The 22,421-nt window shown below is 40.2% G+C and overlaps 2 protein-coding genes across 5 annotated transcripts; one reads left to right on the forward strand and one right to left on the reverse strand.

Moving 5' to 3' along the window:
- The first annotated feature begins 124 nt into the window (after positions 1–124).
- On the forward strand, positions 125–4,558 carry LOC116320043 (protein C1orf43 homolog). The gene is made up of 7 exons (XM_031739548.2): positions 125–366; positions 464–565; positions 673–781; positions 876–929; positions 3,063–3,229; positions 3,733–3,791; positions 3,912–4,558. The coding sequence occupies exons 1-7, from the start codon at positions 304–306 to the stop codon at positions 4,117–4,119; spliced, it is 762 nt and encodes a 253-aa protein (XP_031595408.1). The 5' UTR covers positions 125–303; the 3' UTR covers positions 4,120–4,558.
- Positions 4,559–4,704: 146 nt separating this feature from the next.
- Positions 4,705–22,421, reverse strand: tuft1b (tuftelin 1b). Of its 4 annotated transcripts, none has more exons than XM_031739535.2 (12): positions 22,172–22,421; positions 11,123–11,200; positions 10,911–11,003; positions 10,718–10,789; positions 10,504–10,569; positions 9,320–9,403; positions 8,420–8,530; positions 7,000–7,223; positions 6,683–6,788; positions 6,290–6,373; positions 5,687–5,778; positions 4,705–5,573 (listed from the first exon to the last, which is right to left on the reverse strand). In XM_031739535.2, exons 1-12 carry the CDS (start codon positions 22,226–22,228, stop codon positions 5,501–5,503), a joined length of 1,140 nt encoding a protein of 379 aa, XP_031595395.1. In that variant the 5' UTR covers positions 22,229–22,421; the 3' UTR covers positions 4,705–5,500. The 4 variants fall into 4 exon arrangements, with proteins under 4 accessions (XP_031595395.1, XP_031595396.1, XP_039461671.1 ...); XM_031739536.2 differs by lacking the exon at positions 22,172–22,421 and adding an exon at positions 17,303–17,463 and having other exon boundaries at positions 11,128–11,200; XM_039605737.1 differs by lacking the exon at positions 22,172–22,421 and adding an exon at positions 17,309–17,456.

Consider the following 22,421-nt stretch of genomic DNA (forward strand, 5'->3'; position numbering starts at 1 on the left):
CTTTAGTTCTAGATAATTATAATAACCTAGATACTCAGCATCATATAACGACAGGAAGTCTGTTTAGCGTGTCCTTCTTGCATGGTTATTACGGTAATCCAACACTCACAAGCGGAAATCAGCTCTGGCCCCGCCCTCACAGTTCAAAGCTAACAGAAAGCTAAGTAGCATAACTTAGCGCATGATGCCCATGAAGAGAAAGACAAGGGTCAGCTCACTTGCTGATATCTTATTTTTTCAAAGCATACTTTGAAGCTGTACAGTGATTCGTCGTCGAATAGACTGTAAGCACTGACAAGCAGTATGGCAGAGTCATCTCCGTTATCTGGAGTCAATGTTGTTTTGGTTATGGCCTATGGAAGCTTGGTGAGTAAGTTACAGTAAAAGCTAGATACCTGGTACACGGTGGTGTATTTATGATAAGTTTTAACCTCCCTGCTGTCACCCTTGGTTTTGTGTTCAGGTGTTTGTACTGCTGTTTATATTCGTCAAAAGGCAGATCATGCGTTTTGCAATGAGATCCCGCCGAGGGCCTCATGTACCTATTGGCCACAATGCACCAAAGGTAAGGCGTGGATCTTTACCGTTTCATTATTATTATTATTATTATTATTATTATTTTTTACTCTTTGTGCGTTAATATTAATTAATTCTTTATGAATTAATCTACAGGGTCTGAGGGAGGAGATTGAGTCCAGACTGTCCAAAGTTCATGAGATACGTTATGAACCTCGGCTCCTGTCAGAAGAAGACGACAGACTGAAGCGGGCATCACAGATAAGTCAGTCAGCTTTTTAAACTCATTTTGAGCAAATGTTGTCCTTTTTATTTATTTATTTTTGAAACGTAACAATATGATATCATATGTTTCAAAGGTTGCTACAACTACCTGTACAGGATGAAAGCTCTGGATGCAATCCGTGACTCAGGTGAGAGTTACAATTTGTTCCTTAAATTTATTCATCGTGACAGTGGGCACGATTTCATTTAGTGTAATAATTGTGTTATTTTGAAAATATATGTTCATTTTGAACAGTCAGACGGGGTGAAGCGTGCAGCAGGAGCGACAGGTTGGCTCAGTGGATTTGCTCAGAGCCTCTTCCAGTTTAGTGGTGATCAACAGGTTGACAGATGAGGTCAGTCAGGAGTCTCTGATGATCCATGATGTTCACAGATGACATCGTGATCTGTAGTAAAAGGAGGGAGCAGGTGGAGAGGTAGAAGCAAGAGCAAATACATTTCAATAAGGGGGTCATTAGGAATAATTGAACATGATTTATAGAGAGAAATTAAATAATGTATTTGGTGAATGGAATCCAATGACTCATCATGGCAGAACCAAATCCCAGTGGTCATAGCATTTAGGACAGAGTCTCCTGGAGTCTAGATGCTGGTGGTGCTGAAGGCATGGATGGAGCTCTGAGTAACTTGGGTGAGGTGGAGATGGGAAGGAGCTGCTATGATGTATGGTTTTATGGTTAGGGCACTGTCAAGAGATTTATTCTAAATGACACTTCTTCAGCTGAGAGTCTAAGAGTGAAGAGACACACACTGTAGATCTTTACTTGCAAGGGCGGTCACAGAATGCTCACAACAGAGTGGGGGCCCTGTGATCAGCGCCCTGTTACCGCTCTGGTCTTTATTTATATACAAAGCAATACAACAGTGAATACGTCTATTCATAGGCAGAGGAATGTTAGTGCGTAGGGAGTGAAGATAAGAGTGGTTCAGGTGTGTGTTGTGAGATTTCAGAAGGACGCAGCCCCTCTTCTTGTTAAGGAGCGCAGATAAAAGTGTCCAGCTCTCCTCTTCCTGCTTGTTCAGCTATTATCGCTGTGAATTTATAAAATTTATAAAACAGTCTTGTAGTGGACAACAGTCTAAGTCATCAGAGGTCAACATACAGTATTCTATCATATGCAAACTTATATCATTAAAAGCTTATACTGACTACTAAGTACAATTTTCCATTGACAGGCACAAAAAGAGAGGAATTGAATTTGCTCAGCTTTTCATTGGGAGTGAGCAGGATGGACAGGATTAGAAATCAGTATTTCAGTGTGACGGAGCAGTTTGTAGACAAAGTTAGAGAAGCAAGGCTGAGATATGTTGGACATCTGCAGAGGAGGGATGGTGGATATACTGGAAAAAGATGTTGAATATGGAGGTGCCAAGCAGGAGGAACAAAGGAAGACCTCAGAGAAGGTTCATGGATTCAAGGAGGACATTTTGAACATGCTGAGCTTGTTCACAGCTGTCCAAACCCACATCATCTTTTTCAAGTGTTTTACTTATATTGCTGTAGTTTTGAGTTCTTGGTTGATATAGGATTTTGGCTGTAGAGTTCAAGGCTCCCTTTTCATTCTTTTTCAGTGGGTCACAAATCTGATCTGCAGGGAGGCCAGTTCAGCACCCTAACTCTTTTACTACACCAGCATGCAAAAGGCGATTTAGCATCGATTCAGCATGATGTTGCTCCAAAACATGTCAAGGAGAATTAATGGAGCCTTACATATGCAAGCTGTGCTGTTGCTGTTGCAGTAATGCACCCCTATACGTGCATAGACATGGGTTTTGATCCTGGATAGCACCTTTCCTCTTTATCCCAGTGGAAGTGTCAGAATATCCAAAAGAAGACAGGGTCATTTTGTGCTTCAGCTGAGTCCAACTTAAAGCAGTTCAGGCCCATATTTGCACAGTAGAGTTTGAACTGGCTTTGTGGATGTAGCTTACCACTGAGTTGACTGGTGGTGGTTTGCAGCCGTGTTCATGAGTTCTTGCTGACCAGCCTGATTTCTCTGAGTCTGTTTATATTACTGATTTTATATCAGTAGATGATATAATCGTTGTTGGACATATTGCAGCTAACCATTTGCCAGTTAGCTGTAATATGTCCACTGAGTGAAAGTTTTAAGTATTTCTCAGCTTTTTCTGTAATTTTGACCAAACAGTGGTGGCACAAAATTTTCACGCTTGAGTGAAATATTTGTTTTTGTTCCATTTAAAGCATTAAAACGTCTTTCCTGACCTTCACCTTGTCTTCCTTCCTCTTTCTGCCACAGGAATTCCTTTGCAGGAGATAAGTGGGAGCCCCAGCGCATTTACTGGACGCAGCTTCAGGAACTGGCTGGTTGAGCTGCGCAACTCCCACTCTCTGATAAAGAGCAGCCGCAGTGCACTTATTGACCGTTTGCTTGAAGGCTACGACAGCGCTCGTCATGGGACTGGGGTGCATAAACATTGTTTTTACTACATTTTTGCTGTATCCCAACAGAATTTTATTAGAATGTTTCAGGTTCCAGAATTCAGAAAGAATGGAAAATCTAACGCTACCGTAAAGTGTTAATTATAGATATCATTTTAATTTAAATATTGCAGTTATTGCTTTCAAACTATGTGGGAACATTTAAGATGTCTTCTTCATCTGCCACCTCCACCACTGCTCTCTCTTCTCCCTCTTCTCTCCATCTCATCCTCCTCCTCCTCAACTCAAGCCTCATCTCCTGTTTGATTACGTTTTCACATCACATGAAAGTTTATTTGCTAAGCGTCTGAGTCTAACAACGTTAGAGCCACTTAAAAGAAAGTTTCAGTAACATGGCCTAATAGCATGCAGTTATTGAATCAGCAACTCTTATTGACAGAAAAGGTTGATAGAGGGTTGATAAAAGACAAAAATATAACGAGTTTAATTCTTTCATCTGCTGATGTGGATTTAAATATTTGTTTCAGGTGTTTGGGGAACCCGAGTTTCTTGAATATCAGCAAGCTCTAAACGAACTGGCTGACGTGTAAGTGTCACCGTACTGGTCCAGACTTGAAACCAGTCTTATTTCTGTTGCAGCAAGTGATGCAGTGTGCATTGTCAGTTTATGCAGTACATTTGAAATCATCTGTTTTACCACCCTCAGTGTGAAGGCCTATTCCAGCACCACCAGCCTCGACCAGCATCACCAGTCCGCCGCCAAGGACCTGACAGGCTCTCCTGTCCGCAGCACTCCCTCCACCATCCAGGTCACCTACCTGCCTTCAACCGGCCAGCGCAGCAAGAGACCCAAACACTTTCTGGAGCTCAAAAGTTTCAAAGACAACTACAACACACTGGAGAGCACGCTGTGATGCACTGACTGTCAGAGGATGGTTGTATGGTGTGCGGTCAGTCTACTGGGAAACAAAAAGCTGTAGCAGACTGACTGGTTGGCTTTAAAAATGAGCTTTAAAAAATATCAAACTTAAAATAAGCTCAGAATGGACAGCGAGAGACATCCTCTATATTTTTGATCTAGAAAATGATGCAGTTGTTAAAGTCTTGCTGTCACAGGGTGTTTTTTTTTTTTCCTTTTCTGTATGTGTGTGTTTGCTGTTTAATGTGTGCAGAGGAAAACATAATTGTTGCCAACCTGAAAAAGATTTCATTTCATTTTTGTAAAAGCAGCAAGTCAACTGAATGTATTATTTTTTCTTGAGAGTTCAAATTGTAAATACAAATGTTTGAATAATGTACAAATGTAAGATATTTATGCTAACTTATTAAATTCATACGTGTGATGGGTATTTATATGATGAGAAAAGAGTTTTTGTGGTTTTGAGAGAACTTTCCCACCCTCTTTTTTTTAAAATAATCATTGTCCCAGTATTTCCACTAGGTGGCGGTGTGAGGTAACCCATGATAAAAAAAAAAAAAAGCGCTGTAAATCAACTGAGTCAGATAAACCATTTATTTTATTAAATTTAAATAAAACTGGACAAAGTTTACAGAAAAGTGACGCAGACTGAACTTCAGGGTATCTACACTCTTCACAGTATAAAGTAACTTTCTAAAAATATGCATCCTGGACTGCAACAAGGTATTTGACAGGAAGAAGCAGCAAAGTCAATGCGAACAATGCATAATTATGTTAATAATCAAGCAAAATATGCGTAATGAAATATAACCTTTCAGCACAAAACATGATTGGCTTGTACAATAAGCACGTTGAGGCAGTACTCAGTCTGTCCCTGCATAGCTAAAACAAGGTCAAACTTATATCAAAATAGTATGACGACTGACCCAACCTCTCAGCTAAGCGTAAATCAAATTTTATTGCTGACAACATAACTGCACGCATGCTATTGGCAATGTGGTGCAAAGCACTGAGGAATTTGACCCTGAACCCCGAGAGTGACTTTGATCAGGAAAACACTAGAATCACTGTGATTATTCGTGCATTTGACCTAGACTAGCAACAGCGTTTAACTGACACGCCTTATAGTTTGACCTGTTGAAACAGCTTATTCGGATTCTGCATGGATCCCTGTTTGTTTTGAGGAAACCAAAAGAAGATACAAAGAACAGCCCTAGAAGCAACAACGAGGTATCGACAGAATGTGCGTGAGGTCTGCTAAAACAGCCTTTATAAAAAATAAAATTAAAAAAAATCACTGCAGAGCTACATTTTACATATATGGTTAAATATATAAATATGTACACAGTTTTTAACTCCTTTGGTTGTCTCTGCAATCATGATTTGATCTCAATGACTTTGATGAATGGGAGGGCTTTGCTGCTCTGAGTTGTCGGTGTCAGCGGTTTGCTGCACAGAGGTGGGGGAGAAAAAGAAAGAGGGAAATGTTAGGAGATTATTTTAGACATCTGACTGTAGGATGACTAATAGAAAGGACTGTAAGTTAGGAAGTGATGGCTCACCTGTAAACAACCTCTGGCTTCTTCTCAGTAGATGAGGGTGGAAGAGCCTGGCCTGCCAGGTAGTATTCCATGTGGTCATGCATTTCTTTGTTCTGTAAACAGGAACAGGATTAACGACGTTAAACGGTGCATTCTTTCGGCTTTACACAGGTACAGCTTTACTTCAAACAACAAAGCTATTTTATATTTTCCTACTGTTGGCAAAGCCCATGAAAAGACCCAAACCTGACATCGATAGTCTGTTCATGGTTCTGTGACCAGCACCTAATTTATTCTGATCATGTTGTAAATCTATAAACGATTGGAAAAAAAATATAATTTCATTGAAATAAAAGGCCAACGAATTTTCCTAACATGCCTGGGCACAGCCAGGAGCAAAAAGTGCATTTTTTTGAGCACCACCTTCTTTTATGTCTGCCATGTTTAAGGAACAACACAGGGGATAACAGACTCTTTTTATTATGAGATTAAAAAAGCTCATTTAAGAAAGCTACAGCTGTTTTTTTTGGTCATCTTTTAAGCAAAGAAAGGCTTTAAAAACAAAAGAAAACCGGGATAAATTCACTGATCCAGCCTGTTTGCATTTTTTAGAAAGTTCCTCACCTCTGCTTCCAGGAAAGCCACCTTTTCCTCCAGATCCCTGATGGCTCGATCTCTCTCCTGGAGAACCGTGCGGGAGTTCTGGAGCTGCGTTATAGATGAAACAAACAAACAATGAGAGACCGTATGAATAACACAAGATGCTTGTCTGCTTGAAGCAGATGCATCATCACTTATTTATCACCAGCGGTTCTGCTTCACCACATGCTTCCGCTTGGCTTCATTCCCCCAAATCAATTCTACTTCATGTGTCCGCCTCCTCAGAAATCACATTTTCTCATTAGTGGCTTCCTGTGTGTGTGTGTGTGTGTGTGTGTGTTTATGGGCAACTTGCAAGTCTGTGTGTGTCTGTGTACACTATGCACCACCAGGCTACATGCTTATGTGCATAAATACCTGTTCGATCATGTGGCGGACCTTCCTCTGCTGACTCATTAACATGTCGTCAAGATGATGAATCTTTTCCTTCAGGACAGCCACCTCCTTCTCGAGCTCTGCACACCTGAAAGCAGATACATGAGAAAGCGTATATACAGTCAAGCACTGGAGTAAAAGATGTATTTCTCTTTCACTGGAGGACATAAAAGGGGCGTTCCCTTAAATAACGCAATATCAATCAGATAAGATCTTATACGGTGCTCTCTATGCAGAGTTTTTCCTCATTATTGGTTTATTAGAAACTTCTTCTTTTACGAGTTTGTGTGCAGTCTTACCTCTGCTCCTTCTCTCCTGCTTCCTCTCCGCCTGCTTTAAGCTGCAGCAGCTCCGCCTCTCCTGCAGCCATCTTGTCTTTGAGGATGCCGTTCTCGATCTCCATGTTTCCCAGCAGCTTCTGCAGCTCCTTCACCTGTTGACCTCTCTCTGCAGACTGCTCCTCGGCCTTCTGCAGCCGCTCTGTCTGCTCAGCCAGCTGTGCCTGATACTCGTTTGACTCGGCCTGCAAGGAAAATCAAAGTGTGAGGACTGCCTCTTGGTGTGCTATAATATAAAGACCTGAGTCTGGCTTTCATTGATTTGATAAGGCCGATTCACTGCCACAGTTAGTATCCCTGAGATAACTGAACTAACAGACTGTGACTCCAATAAGTATTAGCTAAAGGTATATTTTAGATTTTATTTTAGTGGAAAATCAGCATGTATTTTTTCACTTATGTTGCCACCTGAGTGGAACATATGGCTTAGTTCCAATACCCCCAGTTTTATTTTATTTGCACCTTTTTATGGCTTATTGTTACATGAGATGTTCAAAGTGTTGAACTAGTTGTGGCAAAACATACATCCATTCTGAAGTTTGTCCCAGTCACTGGGCGAGAGGCGGCGTATACCTCGGGACAGGCTGCCAATCTGTCTCCTCAGGGCTTCTTAGAAATGCTAAATTAATTATTCTAAGCTTTATTAATTTCTCCTGGCAGCATTAAAAGGAACCTGTTATGCATACAGATATATTCTTGGACTCTACTAGAGTAGTTTTACGTGTTCTTGGTCACAAACATACGTTAAACAGCAGATCTGTGTGCCTGGGATGACCATATTAAGGATATCCTCCCACTATGATCCCACACAGAGCTACGAGTACAAAACTGCTGAAACTGAGCATTTAATGCAGTCTAAAGCCTGAGCTGTTGGCTCACAGGTATTGCTTGTACATACTTGACCTCACTACTTGAAACCTTCATTGTAACAAAGTATATTTGATATAAAAATCAGGATAATTGATCCCCTTTAGCTTGATAAGTGACTGTATGTTTTGTTTTTAAATGTATTGTTCTCGGCTATTTCTGTCTAAACTGAATTCAGTCAAAAAAATGTAAATGATTTCGATAACTTCCTAGTAAATAATGTCTCATATCCTCCTGTTGCGTAATTTTATTTCGCTGGAGTCACTAACAGTAAAGAATTGCACATGTAAAGTAAAGTATTTGTCTTTGGGCGGTGCCCCTACATGTCCTGACAGATGAATGTACTGCAGAGCAATGATCCAAACAGTGGAGGATCACAGGATGAGGGATGAAATCCAAAGATAACATTGACAGATAACAAGGACGATTAAAGGCGCGAGAGAGCAGCAGAGGGGTGAGTCATAGCTGCAGTGGACAGGAAGCTGTGCCACGTAACTCATCTCCTGATACAGACCTGCAGCATGTCGATCTCCTCCTGATGCTGCTTCTCCATCTCCTTCAGCTGAGCATACAGGCGTTTGGTCACCTCTCTGAGCCTCGCACTCTCCTCCTGATTATCCCCAACCTGAGAGTGCACACACACACAGAAAGCGACATGCTCAATTAGATTTAATCTCACAAGCCTCTTGAACCAGAGGGCTCAACATGGGCTAACAAACTGATAAAAGAGGCTGCTGATAGGCCATTTGCTTTGTGTTTACAAGGCTGCATGGTCTAGCCTGAGGTAACAAAATCATTTAGACAAGGAGCTGTTAAACTCTGCACAGATAATCTTTTATCTCAAGGCTCCTATTTGGGAAGACAGAATGGTTTCCTCTACCAGAGAAACAACACATCTAATGCACTGTGATACAATCTGAAACCACTTAGAGGGAAGTGTAAATTGACCCTACCTTACCTATATACGATACATAGAAGATACTGGGTTTGACTAGCAAGCACACACAAGCTTTCTTCAGCTCCGACACTGCTTGCTTGGTAGATGGTGTTGAATTACAGCAGTTGTTATGATCCGCCAAGTCGAGAATAATGCATGGGAAAGACAATATCTTGTGTGTGTGTGGTAAGCTTTGTTATGAGCTGATGAAAGCCTGGGTAGCATTTTCTCTGCAAAAGCAGGCAGTTGTCTGGTTTGAATCAATGAGGAACAGCTGCAGGGTCAGACATTTTTTTTCCATCACCACTGTCATTTGAATAAAACTTTGAATGCATTCAAATGAACTGCAGCTGAAAGTGACTTTTTCCATTTCCCCATTTCATTCATCTCAAACTGATGAATAATCAAATGTTAAAGGCCACACACGGGAGCGCCTCAGAAGAGGTCAGATAATTCTGAAAACTACGGCGAGCTTACGTAAGGATCAGCGTGGACGCCGTTGGCATTGATGACACCTGGTTGGCTGGTGGGTGCTTTGACTCTGAAGCCATTGGCTGGATGCTGAATAGGAAAAAGGAGCAAATGGGAGGTGGAATTAGTGCGGAAAAAGCTGCACATCAAATAAAAAACAGTTCAGGTCTACACAATTAATATTGTGACACGCTGTGTTCATGTTTAAACCAAGAAATGGTAAATGGTAAATGGCCTGTATTTATATAGCGCTTTAACAGTCCCTAAGGACCCCAAAGCGCTTTACATATCCAGTCATCCACCCATTCACACACACATTCACACAAGAAGCAGGAGTACTAAGGTGTTACATAATTTGGGTATTCCATATGTCAGCTGTGAAGGCCATACAGGTCTCGTAAGCCTCTTAGGTTAAGAGAAGGTGACACACGAGCACAGTTCAACACTCACAAAGACCAAGCAGCAACCTATGCAGCTCTAAAAGCTGCAGGTCTTGTAGTGACTGCACTCAAAGGTCACTTTCTATTGTAATGTGTTAAAAACATTACATTAAATTAAATTACACTAAATACACCTATCAACTAATTACTCATGTTCAAATGCAGTTACAAGTTTATGCTGAATAATAACGTCTTCTCTATCTGATATGCATTTGGTATCAAACTAAAGGATACAGGCAGATATTTCTGTCTTTGCAACTTAAAGAAATTGCATTCAAATAAATAATGATAGTCATCTCCAAGCTCTCACAAGCAACAGAGCATCTATGAATGATTAAGCCGCACATCTAAACCCTGCCAAATAACATCTAAACTAGGCCAGTCATTTTCCAGTTGTAACTCTTAAATATTCCATCATTTATATGGAGGCTATTGTTAACCACTAACTCTACTCAGTTATTTGCATTTTACTTAGATGCTGCTAACAATTTTAAGGGCAAAGCTCATCTAAAAAAGCCTTTTCCTTTTGTTTTATAAATGTCATGTAGATGTTGTAAAATTGGTAGATATTCACTGTAGATCTTTACTGTTTGGTTAGAGGAGGGAATTAGCCTTATATGCAGCACATATATACATAACTTGTAATATACTTAACCTTTTGATCCTTTTAAGGCATTAAAATCACAATTCTTCCAAATTGCCGGACCAAAGATAATCTGTTGAACTGTTTCTGAGGCAGAGGGTGTGTACCTTGTTGTTGTTGCCATTCTGCCTGGCTGCCATCTGCTGTCTCAGAGACTTCAGACAATACCTCACCTAAAAACAAAAACACATCAGGCATTAAAAAGATGTGTACTATACAGAACCACAGGTATACCCTTGACACACCTGAACGCTGTGCTTAAAGAAACACACTCTGCTTTCCACCAATAGCTTTTCAGCTTTGATTCATCCACACACTGACCTCCTGAATCTGGGAGACCTCGTCCGTCAGCATCTTGACACTTTCTTCCGGTGTGTTTTTTCCGAGGTAAAACTGGATGACACAGTGACCGCGGCATGTTAGATAATACACGTGACTGTAGTTCAGTTAAAACCGAAGTGTGGAGTTGCTTACACTTTATCAATAAACATGACAGCAAAACAAGCTCACATACTTTGATGACTTCAACTTCTATGTGAGGTCTGACTTCAACTTCGTCTTCCTGCTCTTCAGGTTTTTGCGGCGGCACAACTTCTATGGTGCTCTCCTACAATCAGTACAAAAAAACAAACACAAACCCTCATATGTATATATCAAACTTCCCATTCTGCATTCCTCTCTTTCTCTCAGTTAACAAATAGTTTTAAAACTGCTTTGAAGTTGTACCTTACTGTTGTGCTGTTGTGAGGTGTTGCCTGTCTGGTCTCGACGTTGTAAGCTGAGTCTAAGCTGCCTGCAACGGTCCTGAAATGAAAGATGAGATAAGAAGATGTGCTAAATGAAGCATCGGGGAAATGAAGCAGGGCTCAAAATGAAAGTCTCAACTGAAAGACAGGGTGGAGCTGAAAGACAGAGAGAGAGAGAACGTTTTTTGGGGGGCGGGAGTGGGCATAAAACTTCCCCATTATTGAGGTTTCTCCTTGGATGCCACACAGTTAAACTGTGAAGCCTAGCAACCGCCAATGAGGAGACATTTCCACTCTGCCCTCGTGGCCAAGTCTGGTGATTATGACCAAACACTGGAGAAAATGAAACCAAGGCTGACCAGTCAGGGACAAAAATATCACAACTCAAAACATCCGTGACTGCTTAGTCACTCCAGAGTCAACGTGTCGCCTTGGCAACGGAAACAGAAAATACGGAGATTATTTGTCATGCAGGCTTTTATAAACTAAAGTTTATATACCACACACACACACACACGCACACACACACACACACACACTGGAAATTCCAGAAAGATTCAGATGGTTTGAATAACATAACTCATGGCAACGTAATTCACTGTAACTGTCCATCTCTTCTATTACATTCTAGTCTAGTCTGTCCCACTCATTTTTATAGTATCTGTTCTGTTTTTTTTTGATCAATGCATCATGCCTTATGTTTGATCCGAGAGATGTGACCTCTTCTCTCGATCGAATCTACTGCTGTGCATTGCATTCTATTTTGTATATATCGTTATATGTGTATACTTTTGTAAATTCTATTCTATTATTTTGATATATCGCCTACTTATATTTCAGTTCAGTTCTAGTTAATTCTGCTCTGTGAGTGAGGCAGTAGGAATCCCAGTAAATGTGCCCTTGTGTGGATCATCTCCTTAAACTGTCCTTGCCAGTGATTGCTGCAATAGTGTTGCATCTTGTTGTCCTAATAAGGCAGAGACACTCCCGCCAGTGAGAGTACTCTTTCACTGGAAGTACGTGTCATTGTGTTCTGATCAGGACTCTTTAATCTAAGCTCACATGCTAATCAGCGTGACTTGCTGTAGTAATTAGTTTTTGAGGGGTACTTTTCATTGTTTTCTCCCACAAACTTAGACACAAATACATTTAACTCATCCGAGAAAGTCAGCTAAACCCACCTGTGACTTTAGTCAAGCCACATAGCAAACAAATACTTAATATTGTAAAAACACGCACTTGTCCCTGGGAACACCCATTTAAGAGGATGAAGGTGTATTTGTGTTGCTTTAGTCCAAATATGCAAAGAAAACAAACGGTTTAGTCCTTTTGACAAACAAAATCCCCTGAAAGTGAAGGATAACACTCTAATTGCTGGTGAGCTACGTAACAGTTCATTTTTATCTTATCTCCAAATCCACTATGTCTGGAGTGTATAGCTCATGTATAGTTTGTTTTCAGGGTGTCTCCACCCTACAGTATATGAGCATATGGAGTGCTTAATATGCTAAGTCATTGTTTAGGCCGAGCTCCTATGAAAACACTGTGTGCTTTGTGGATCTGCTGTACACGCTGTCATCAGTGGCCTTAATTAAATTCCGTGTGGGCGTCGACCACAGAGGACAGCAGGTAGCTGCAAAAATGACACGCAGCTTAAAAGCCTGAGGCAAAAATAAAGCTCTTGCACTGTAACTGTCTTCTTCTTTTAGTTTAGAAACTATTACTATTATGACAAAAGCCTAGAAAATGCTGAGTGTTCGAACACTCCTGATAGCATGAGTTTGAGGTATGCTGATTTGTTTACTTGTATTGCATACACCTGGGTAAAGCAAACCACCAGATGTTTACAGCTGCTGTTCATCAAATATGTTTCTCCAGTTCCAGCCTCCTGTTTTCTGTCACAAAGGTATTTTAGGTATTTCACAAGCATTTGAGACGCTTGTGTTTCACATAAAATGCAAAGAGAGCAAAGAAGCAGATGTTTCTCCCTTTCTGGTTCTGCAAAAGAATGCCATAAAACTCCACCTGAATCATATTTTACATTCACACGCTCTTTGTTCTATAATATTCTCAATATTAATACCTCCCTGTTTCATCAGTGGCACCCAGCATGTTTTTGAAATAATTTAGTAAATGTAATGTTTCTCACACATTGTTCCTACTTACACACCTTTAATTGCTTCCAGGGAAAATGACACCTGAGAGGCACTGACACGTACTCTACATACCACAGTCTGTCGTCAGCTTCAAGAAAGCATTATTTGTGAGCACATGGACACACATACTAGAGATATTAGGAACAGAGTGATCCCAAACAAGCTCAGAGTTTAAACTTGAAAAGCACTTTTAATCAAGAAAACCACCAGATGGAAAGTAGAGCGCATCCTAGAATAAGATATTTTGCTATTATTGCTTACAGATTTTGTTTCACATACGATAACTTCCAAATTCATTAGTCAGCCATGCCTTCGTTCCTGCGAAATCCCATTTAACCATGTCAGGCTTCCAGTAATTTTGTGGCAAGGCAGTTGGGGGTACGCCCACTGACTGGTGGTGATTTGTTGATTAGTGGCTGCTCATCACAATGGTTTCTGGGATAAAATGAAACTGTGTGAATGAGTGGAAACACATTTTGGATTCTGGAGTATTTCAGTGCATGCGTGAACATGCCACGTTAAACAACGCGTCAAATGTGGGGAACACATTTGGCTACTGACGTAAGCGACCAGTTCTCTGTTTGCAATTCAAACAAATGGCTTAGCTTGAATGGCAGCTCTCAGAGCGCGATTGTGTCACCTGAAAACCATCAGCACAGAGGCGGTGAGAGGTAAGCCAAGTCTGAAACTTTGATCTGAGGGAGGGACACCTCAAGGGCTTTGCTCTCAACAGAGACGCAGGTATGATCATGGGACAGGCGCACCCTGGGCGGAGCTGGCAGTGCACCTCCTCACATGCTATTCTTCTGCTGACAGTAATAGTTGTAATGAATCACAAGTCAGAGCTCACAAAATGACTTGACTGCACATATTGGAGGGGCCAGGTGCATGAAAACAGTCCCAACAATTGACTGCAAGACTTATTAACCACCTTTCCTACAAAAAAGTGTTATTATGTGTTATTACAGAGCAGCTGGCCTCTACCTGTGATCACGCTCCAAGGTGAAATAGAACAGAGAATAGCTGAATGCTTTTTTTTTGCATAGAAGAAAGTGCTGACTTTTAAGTCCTGATGTCAAAGCCATTAAATGCATGTATGGGCAAAACAGATTGACTTAAGGGCATAAGTTTCCTTAAAATCAGATTGACACATGTTCCCCAGGCCTGTGGTTTAAGTTACGCTGTGTTATGTTTTAAAAGTATCACCTATAGAAATATCTGCCTTAGACGGAATACTAGGAAACCAGATGTCACTCTCTTTATGGTGCACAAAGAGCCAGAAAGAAAAGAAACAAAACTCAGCTGCAAAGTTTCTTTTCAGGAATCATCCCAATACTTAAAAAAGTCCAAAGCCTTGTTGCAAGCTGTTACTTGCAAAAACTTCTGTCTGCACCTGCCAGTAAGTGTGCACTTTGCTAACATCTCAGCTTAGCTGAGTGGAGACACCATCATTGTTATAAAGCCTGGCACTAGCACGAGGGTCTTAGATGGTCTCTTCTGTGGTACAGTTACCAGGGTAGATCGTATTTAAATGTCCCATTAAATTCTGTTATATTTAAGAAATTAGAGGGATTTGTACAGCTATTTCCTAAACTGGATGACTTGCATTAGAGGGATAAACAGCATTAACATATAAGATCGATTACATTTATAGATTTACAGATTGTACAGTGTAGTTCCAAAATCATCATATCTACACACCTCCACCATCTACATGTATCTGCTCTATGGGCATGAGCTAACTCACATGTTTTCAATGAATATAATAAAACCCACCCTTTCATCTGCTCTGTGCATTTACAGTGCAGATAATAATCTGCTTCCACTCTTGAGACAAAGAGGCAGACGCTTGTGAGAGCAGCTTCTCCAGGCTTGTCTGTGCAGCTCAGAGCTTCTATAAAAGCCTGACCTCATATAACCTCAAAGCCTAAAGAACACAGAGCGTGCAAAGTTAAGTGGCATTTTTTTGCACAAAGAAATATTATCTTTTCAAATATAAGTGTTTCATAAGGTGGGAAAGCTCATGAAAATAGTTTAACTGATCATATCAGAGCCACTGAGGGATGTGCTTTTCTATGAGAGTTGATTGATTTTCCCTTAAAGGCATGGAACAAAGCACCATTAAATAACTGTTTTGTGCAACATGAAGTAGAACTAGCAGTCTGCAAGTAATCGGCCAAAAGCTCATGCTTCAGACTGTGCAAAATGTTTTGTTTCATGCAGTTTTTTTTGTTTTTTTTTTTGCTCTTGGCACTGTGTGATGTCACAGTTCTGGCTATGAGAACAGCACTCCTAACCACGTGGGATTCGAACTTTTCGATTTGGTGTGTGAGAATAAAGTTTGGTCTGGAAATTAGCACAACAGCTTTAATAATATTTAGTTACTAGTTAAACAAATCATTACGAATCTCTGTGCTGTTACAATAAAGACGTGAAGCATTAAATGCAAAAATGCAAACGAAGTGCCGAGATAAACGTTCTGGTAAAAAGACAAACTGTAGGTTAACTGTGTAACTGAGCAGCAGCAGAGAGCCCAAAGGGAGAGTCTGTTTTCTGTCTCTAATGTCCAGCATTCAGCATAAAAAACAATGGAAGTGGAATACTGAGAGGTGCCAAAGCTACTGTATGCATTTCCACTTCTTTCTACCTCCTTTAGTGGATGTAATGAGAGGGTGTAACTTCAGTGATTCATATAAAATGATGAAAACAGCTCATATTGCGGAGATATGGAGTTTACTACTATGTAAGCAAAGAAGTAATCTGACTGGAGGAAAGAAAAAAAGAATTTTATTTAATGTAGATAATTTTTTCAACAATGATCAAAATAGTTCATTATTCCTAATCCTGTATAACTGTTAGCTGAGCAGTTTAAGATTGGCTTATCTCAGACCAGAACACAAAAGCATGAGGGGGACAGTGTAAGTGGAGCGGAGCAGAATTAGGTAGTCATTATCTCTGAAGCTGAGATAATCAAAGAGTCAACAACACTGCAGATCACATCATCATTACTGGAAGAGACTGAAAGGAGACATGAAAACAGCTGGTTATAAATCCGTCCAGCCTGACTCATGAGTACTGATTAGTAGGTGGCATCACAGCTTCCCCTACGAGTCTGGGCTACCAGAGCATCCCGCTATCGCCAGTGACCTCACACAATCAATAGAGGAGCGTCCCACCAAGGGGGCAACAAACTCCTCCATGACTGCTGTTCACTGATCTGGAGATGATGTCAGAGTGAAAGCAAAGAGCAACACCGAATAAAGGATCAGCCACTCAGAGATCATTGAAGCAAGCTAAAAACTGGGAAAGGGAAAACCAGGCCGAGCAGTAACCCCCACAAGACCCCCCGAGTTCACAGCCATGTGTGAAACCTACCCATCTCCACCACCAGTCAAAACAGATGTGTTTTATTACTAAGCAACAGACTAAACACCTTATGAATGAAGACGTAATTATCTGCTTAAAACAAGTTTTTGTTATCCGCAAATCCTGCTCCACCAGATCGCGTACGCCATACACATTATAGGTATTAATATAGACTCCTCTCATGAATAATCCCCAAAGAATATTGCACTAATACAATGAAAGCTGAATATTTTTTTCATGACGCAAGAAAACTACTGACAAATAGGAGGTGGCACTTTTACAATTACTTTTATGTAACAAGTTAAATACCGCTGCTAGCACGCAGGAGGTGAGAGGAAATTTAACAGAATCAGGTAAATTCAGATTGAATAATAAAAGTTTGGTGGTTGCTTGTCGGATAAATCTTGCTGATTAAACAGAAGGCAATGTTCATTTGAAGAACTTCCCTGCAGAGATCATGTATCGACTGGTTTACTGGGAAGACAAAGCTAAATGAATCATCTGCCAACCACCGCTCTATACTTCACCATGCAAACAAAAATATTACAACCACAAGAACCATCACAGACTTTACCCTCATAATTATCACCATGATAATAATCACCATGCCACTTTATCTCACAAAGAATCACACTTACATCTACCTGGGCTGAGAAAGTTGTCTGGGACTCTTCCCGGGGATGATCAGGCAGCTGCGATCCAGACTGTCTCTATCTGTGTGACTAAGTACATGGGAAGCTACGGCTGTCTTGCCTTACATGGCTGGGCGAGGCTGCATCAGCTGCCCAACCCTTTTTTTTTTTCCCCTCCAGATTATTCTCCCGTCAGAGCTGCAGCGAGAGTGCCAGTTCAAGGAGGCACGCAGTTCAGAGCTTCCCCTGCAGGACTGCGATGTTAAATACAGCATGGAAAAAACTGGAGGGAGCATTTCCACTGATTAGATTATACAGAGCTGGGGACTAAAAACTTTGCTGGCCTTGAATTTAAACGAATATTACAATGGTCAGCTCGAGTGTAAACATAAGAACCATAAGAGCTTTTGCTTTAACATCTTTTGTTGATGAATGTGACAAAGGGAAGCAGTTGTGATTACAATTTTACATACACTCATCATGGGTATGAATGTCATGCTAATTTTGGGCATTTAATGATTTCTTTGATCTGTTAGTATCTTACTGTACGCATGAGGAATGATCTCGTTTATCTGCCACATAGTGACAGTGGTAGTTTGCAGCACACTGAGGAATGTGCTAAGAGTTACATAACAGAGATTAATGAAGTATCTTTATATAACAAGTTACTGGCACGGTGAGTGTGTGCAGGGCAAACAAAACCAGGCAAACAAAAGTCAAATGCTGCACCGACCAAATATGTTCATGTTAGTGCATGTTTATCCAACTATCTTTGACTTAGTACGCACATCTCCTAAATGATCTTAATCCTGATATTCTGTTACATAACATGTGTTTCGTGGCCATTCTAAGCTTATAATGAAGCGACAGCTCAACTTCTAGTCTACTAATCATTTGTTTGGTCAAATGAGGGGACAGCAGACCGTCTAAGAAGGACTCTTAAACATGCTTATTTTATGGTTTCTTTGTTATTTTTTCTTAGTAAACTAATGATCTAAATCATCTGGTTTTCTGATTGGACAGTACAAAATCATTAATTGACATATTTAGTCTTTGGAAAGTTGTGCAGGACCATTTTCACAATTTTAAACAATATGGTGTTTCTACATTTATAGAGCATCAACAAAGCATTTTTACTCATGTTTGACATAGGAAAAAATCATATAAACACATGTGCTCTGATTTAGTGATATATGTACAAACATATGTAAAATCCCCATATTCTTTCACTAACTTCTAAGTGATGATCAAAATGGCCTGCTTTAACCTCGGTTAAAGCTGTCATTGTCATTCAGTTGTTTTTGTTGACGTACGGGTAGTGCCAACATAACTTTTAGACGTGTTTGCAGTACAAACAAAAGACTTGCACGCGATCTCTCCCATGTCGCTCTCCAAGTACACCATGGAGCTAAGAAAACCACATTGGAATCCAGCTAAGGTATTTTAATAACATCCTTACCTGGAACACGCTTGTTGTTCACATCATGTTCACACACCATGACACAAGAGACCCTAAAATTACCCTTAAATTATTGTTACCATTAGTTAATACAAAATAAACCTCTAAATGCATTTAAGTGGGTTATTTGAGGCCATGTTTAAGGTGAAAAAACCCACATGTTTTCTCTGCCTGATATATACAATATACAGTACACAATATACAAACTCCAGGCCTCAAGGGCCGGTGTCCTGCAGGTTTTAGATCTCACCCTGGGTCAGCATGCCTTAATCAAATGATTAGTTCATTACCAGGCCTCTGGAGAACTTCAAGACATGTTGAGGAGGTCATTTAGCCTTTTAAAGCAGCTGTGTTGGATCAAGGACACATCTAAAACCTGCAGGACACCGGCCCTCGAGGCCTGGAGTTCGACACCTGTGGGTCTCAGGCTCTCTGAATAAGAAAACTGGGAAGATTTTTGAGACAAAAAGCTAACATTGCACTTTTACTTCTAGCTATAAAACTACAATAAACCGCCTTAAATTGTTTCTGATGGCACTAAACCTATTCTACAAAGTCATAGCTGTAACTCTTTCACATTAGGTGGCCTTAAAATACATTTTTATGATGTAAAATAATCTAATATTGGCTACATTGGTGGATTTTCTTTTTGAAAAGTCAGGGGGAAAAGAACAGTCAACTCAAGGTGCTTTTTGTTGTAAGGTAAAGATTTTGTATTCTGGGGAAAAACTCAGCAACCCCATATGAGGATGCACTTTGTGACTGCGGAAGAAAAACTCTCTTTTTACAGGAAGAAATCTCCAACAGAGGCAGCAATCTGACACAGCTGGTTTGGGAGTGAGGTAAGGAAGAGAAGAAAAAGAATAGAGAACATAAGGATGCAGGACAAAACGCAGACAGGAACAATGTCCTTTGGACAGATGAGACCAAAATTAAGATGTCTGACCCTAATGCAAAGCACTACATCTGGAGAAAACTAAACACAGCATATCAGCACAAACACATCGTACCAATTGTCAAGCATGGTTGTGGAGAAGCGATTCAGAATATGAAATAATTTGGTTGCTTTTATTTTACTTTTTTAGCAATTTATTTCACCAGTTACTTAACTGAATGTGAAAACACTGCTGTCTTCTCAGCTGCATGCGTCTGCTGTGACTATAGCCAAGAACGACCTCAGAACAGTCCACACAAACAAGATCCCCTCCAAACCACACACAGTTCTCATTGACGTATGAATTTGTTGCACCAGATCTATCAGCAGAGGGAGAAATGCTTTAACAGCATGAGTGCATGTGTTGGGAAAGATTTCTGCTTCCTGCCAAGAGTCTTTATAAACAAATTATCTGTTCATTCAGGCTGCCACCATGCAGTACATGTGGCATGACTCGGCACGCATAAAATCATTGATTTAAAGCAGTAAATTCATTTAACCGCGAGCGTGACAGCATCACGCAATGTTTAATGTTTTACTTGGCAGATTCACAATAAATAGTTGTCATTTTAGCATCTACAAAGAAGCATCTCAAGAAAACAATGCGCAAGACAGTTGGAAGAAGAAAAAACTGTTTGATTGCCAGTGATCATATTTCTACTTAACTACCAAACCAACAAGTACCGGCACATTCTTAATGAGCTCTGTAACGCTCAGAGTTCCCTGTAAATTTGACTTTCTTGAATGTCCGGTCACCTGCTCTGTCATCATTCTACAATGGCTCGAAAGATTACAGTTACTGTATCTTTAATAAAAAACAAAAACAAAACACGGCTAGAGGCTATAATTGTTCACTGGTGTTTAATGAGTTGATAACGTTTACATTTCCCTTGTGTGAACACATCAGTTCATTCTTAAAAAGTTTATTGTATATGATCAAGGTTAAGGTTCTTGTGTAGCACTTCCCTTCTATACTTGATCACTCTAAGCATTCCCAAAAGCACTTCTTTATACATGTAAGTGCTTTCTATGTAAACATCATACACACACACACATTCACACGCAACTCAGTTTGGGAAAGACTGGAGACTGGAGCAGCCAAGGATCGAACCAGCTTCTGATTGGAAGACGATCCGTTCCACTTCCTGAGCCCATGAGAGCAATACTGGTGCATCTACAACGGTAGTGCTTGTTTTTCTGTGCAGGCGAAGTTATTAATAAAGCTAAAGTCAAGCAACAAGAAGCACTGCAATACAGTGGCTGGACTTGCTTGAGGTGTTTTTATTCTTTGAAATCACAGAACATTTGGAATTACTTTAAATGCTTTTATTGCTTAGATTTTGATTTCTGATATACCAGGATTATTGCCATATGTGACATCAGAAGTATACTGCCTTTAGAAGTTGTTGATGCAGGTGCGGCATCACAGTTTTGGCTTGGATTGCCAAATATGCGCTAATAAATTCTGCTTTAAAACATATATGTGTTGCAGTTAGCATTATTTATAGTTCAAAGTCACTTTTCTTTCTGCAGCTTCTATAGGATACAGCAGCAAGTGTTTAGTCCAAATGTGGGCAATTAATTTCCTTAAGAAGCTTATAAAGAGATGAAATGAATGTTGGTTAATTTCACCAGTTTAATAGTTTCTCATGCAGCTCCTTGGGGAAATGAATTGCCCACCCCTGATCTACTTTATTGTAGTTCGAGGGCCTTGTGAGGTATGAATAACTAATCTCTAAGGTCCTGAAAGTTTAAAACATTAAAAAATTAGTGAGCGCTTCAGAGTCCCCTGATTGAAGTGACTTCAGCATTGGTGGTCAGCCCACATCTTTTGCCATTATTCCACTTTTTAAGTAAACAACAATAAAAGTTAGCACTGCATCATATATTGAGTACCTCAGCACATTTATTTATTTTAAAAAAGAGTCATTAGTTAAATAGTCGTAGCTTATAATTAACAGTGTTGGTGGTCTAAGGTGAGTAGAAGCGTTGACTCAAATTTTTATTAAGTATTACTAAAAATTTCAGTCAATAAATTGAGACCAAAAGCATGATGCATGTAACTTTTTTCGTGATTTAAAATTTTCATGATCATGTCACCACACTGTTAGAGAAATATCACTAGATATCAGTCCAAGGATCCTAAGTCTCATCCTAAGTGATGTTGTTAGATTTGCCATCATCATAAAAACACCGTTCAGCAAAGGAAACATGATGCAAATATCGTGAACAAGGAGGAGGAAGGATAGATTTTTGCTTTAACGTCACATTATTTTACATAGTTCATGTGAGGTTATTAATAGTATTATTATTTGCGGGTAAAAGTTTCGCTTTCATATGAAAAACTGCTCTTAAAAACTGGGAAGTCTGATGGGAACTATGTCATCGTGGACCAAAATGTGCCCAGTAAGAAATCCGGGTGAGTGCAACGCTAAACATAGTAGTTAGTGCTTTTAAACTAGTGTCAGACAGCATCACTCACTTTAGTTTCGTCGTCCTCTTCTCCCTTTTCCACCGCCCGCGTCACGCCGCCGCTCATCTTCTCGTCGGGAAGTGTCGACAACACATAAAAATAAGTGACAAAATCAGAGTAGTCCAAAGTTACTGGACACGGTTTCCTTGAGTACTGTGTTTTTACAGACTCTGTCCTTCGCGAGTAACTGTTAAATACGACACACGCCCGGGGAGAGGTGGACAGACCCGGACCCCGCTGCGCTTCTGCCTCCCTCTGC

Source organism: Oreochromis aureus, linkage group 22 (genome assembly GCF_013358895.1).
Source record: "Oreochromis aureus strain Israel breed Guangdong linkage group 22, ZZ_aureus, whole genome shotgun sequence".
Taxonomy (NCBI): Eukaryota; Metazoa; Chordata; class Actinopteri; order Cichliformes; family Cichlidae; genus Oreochromis; species Oreochromis aureus.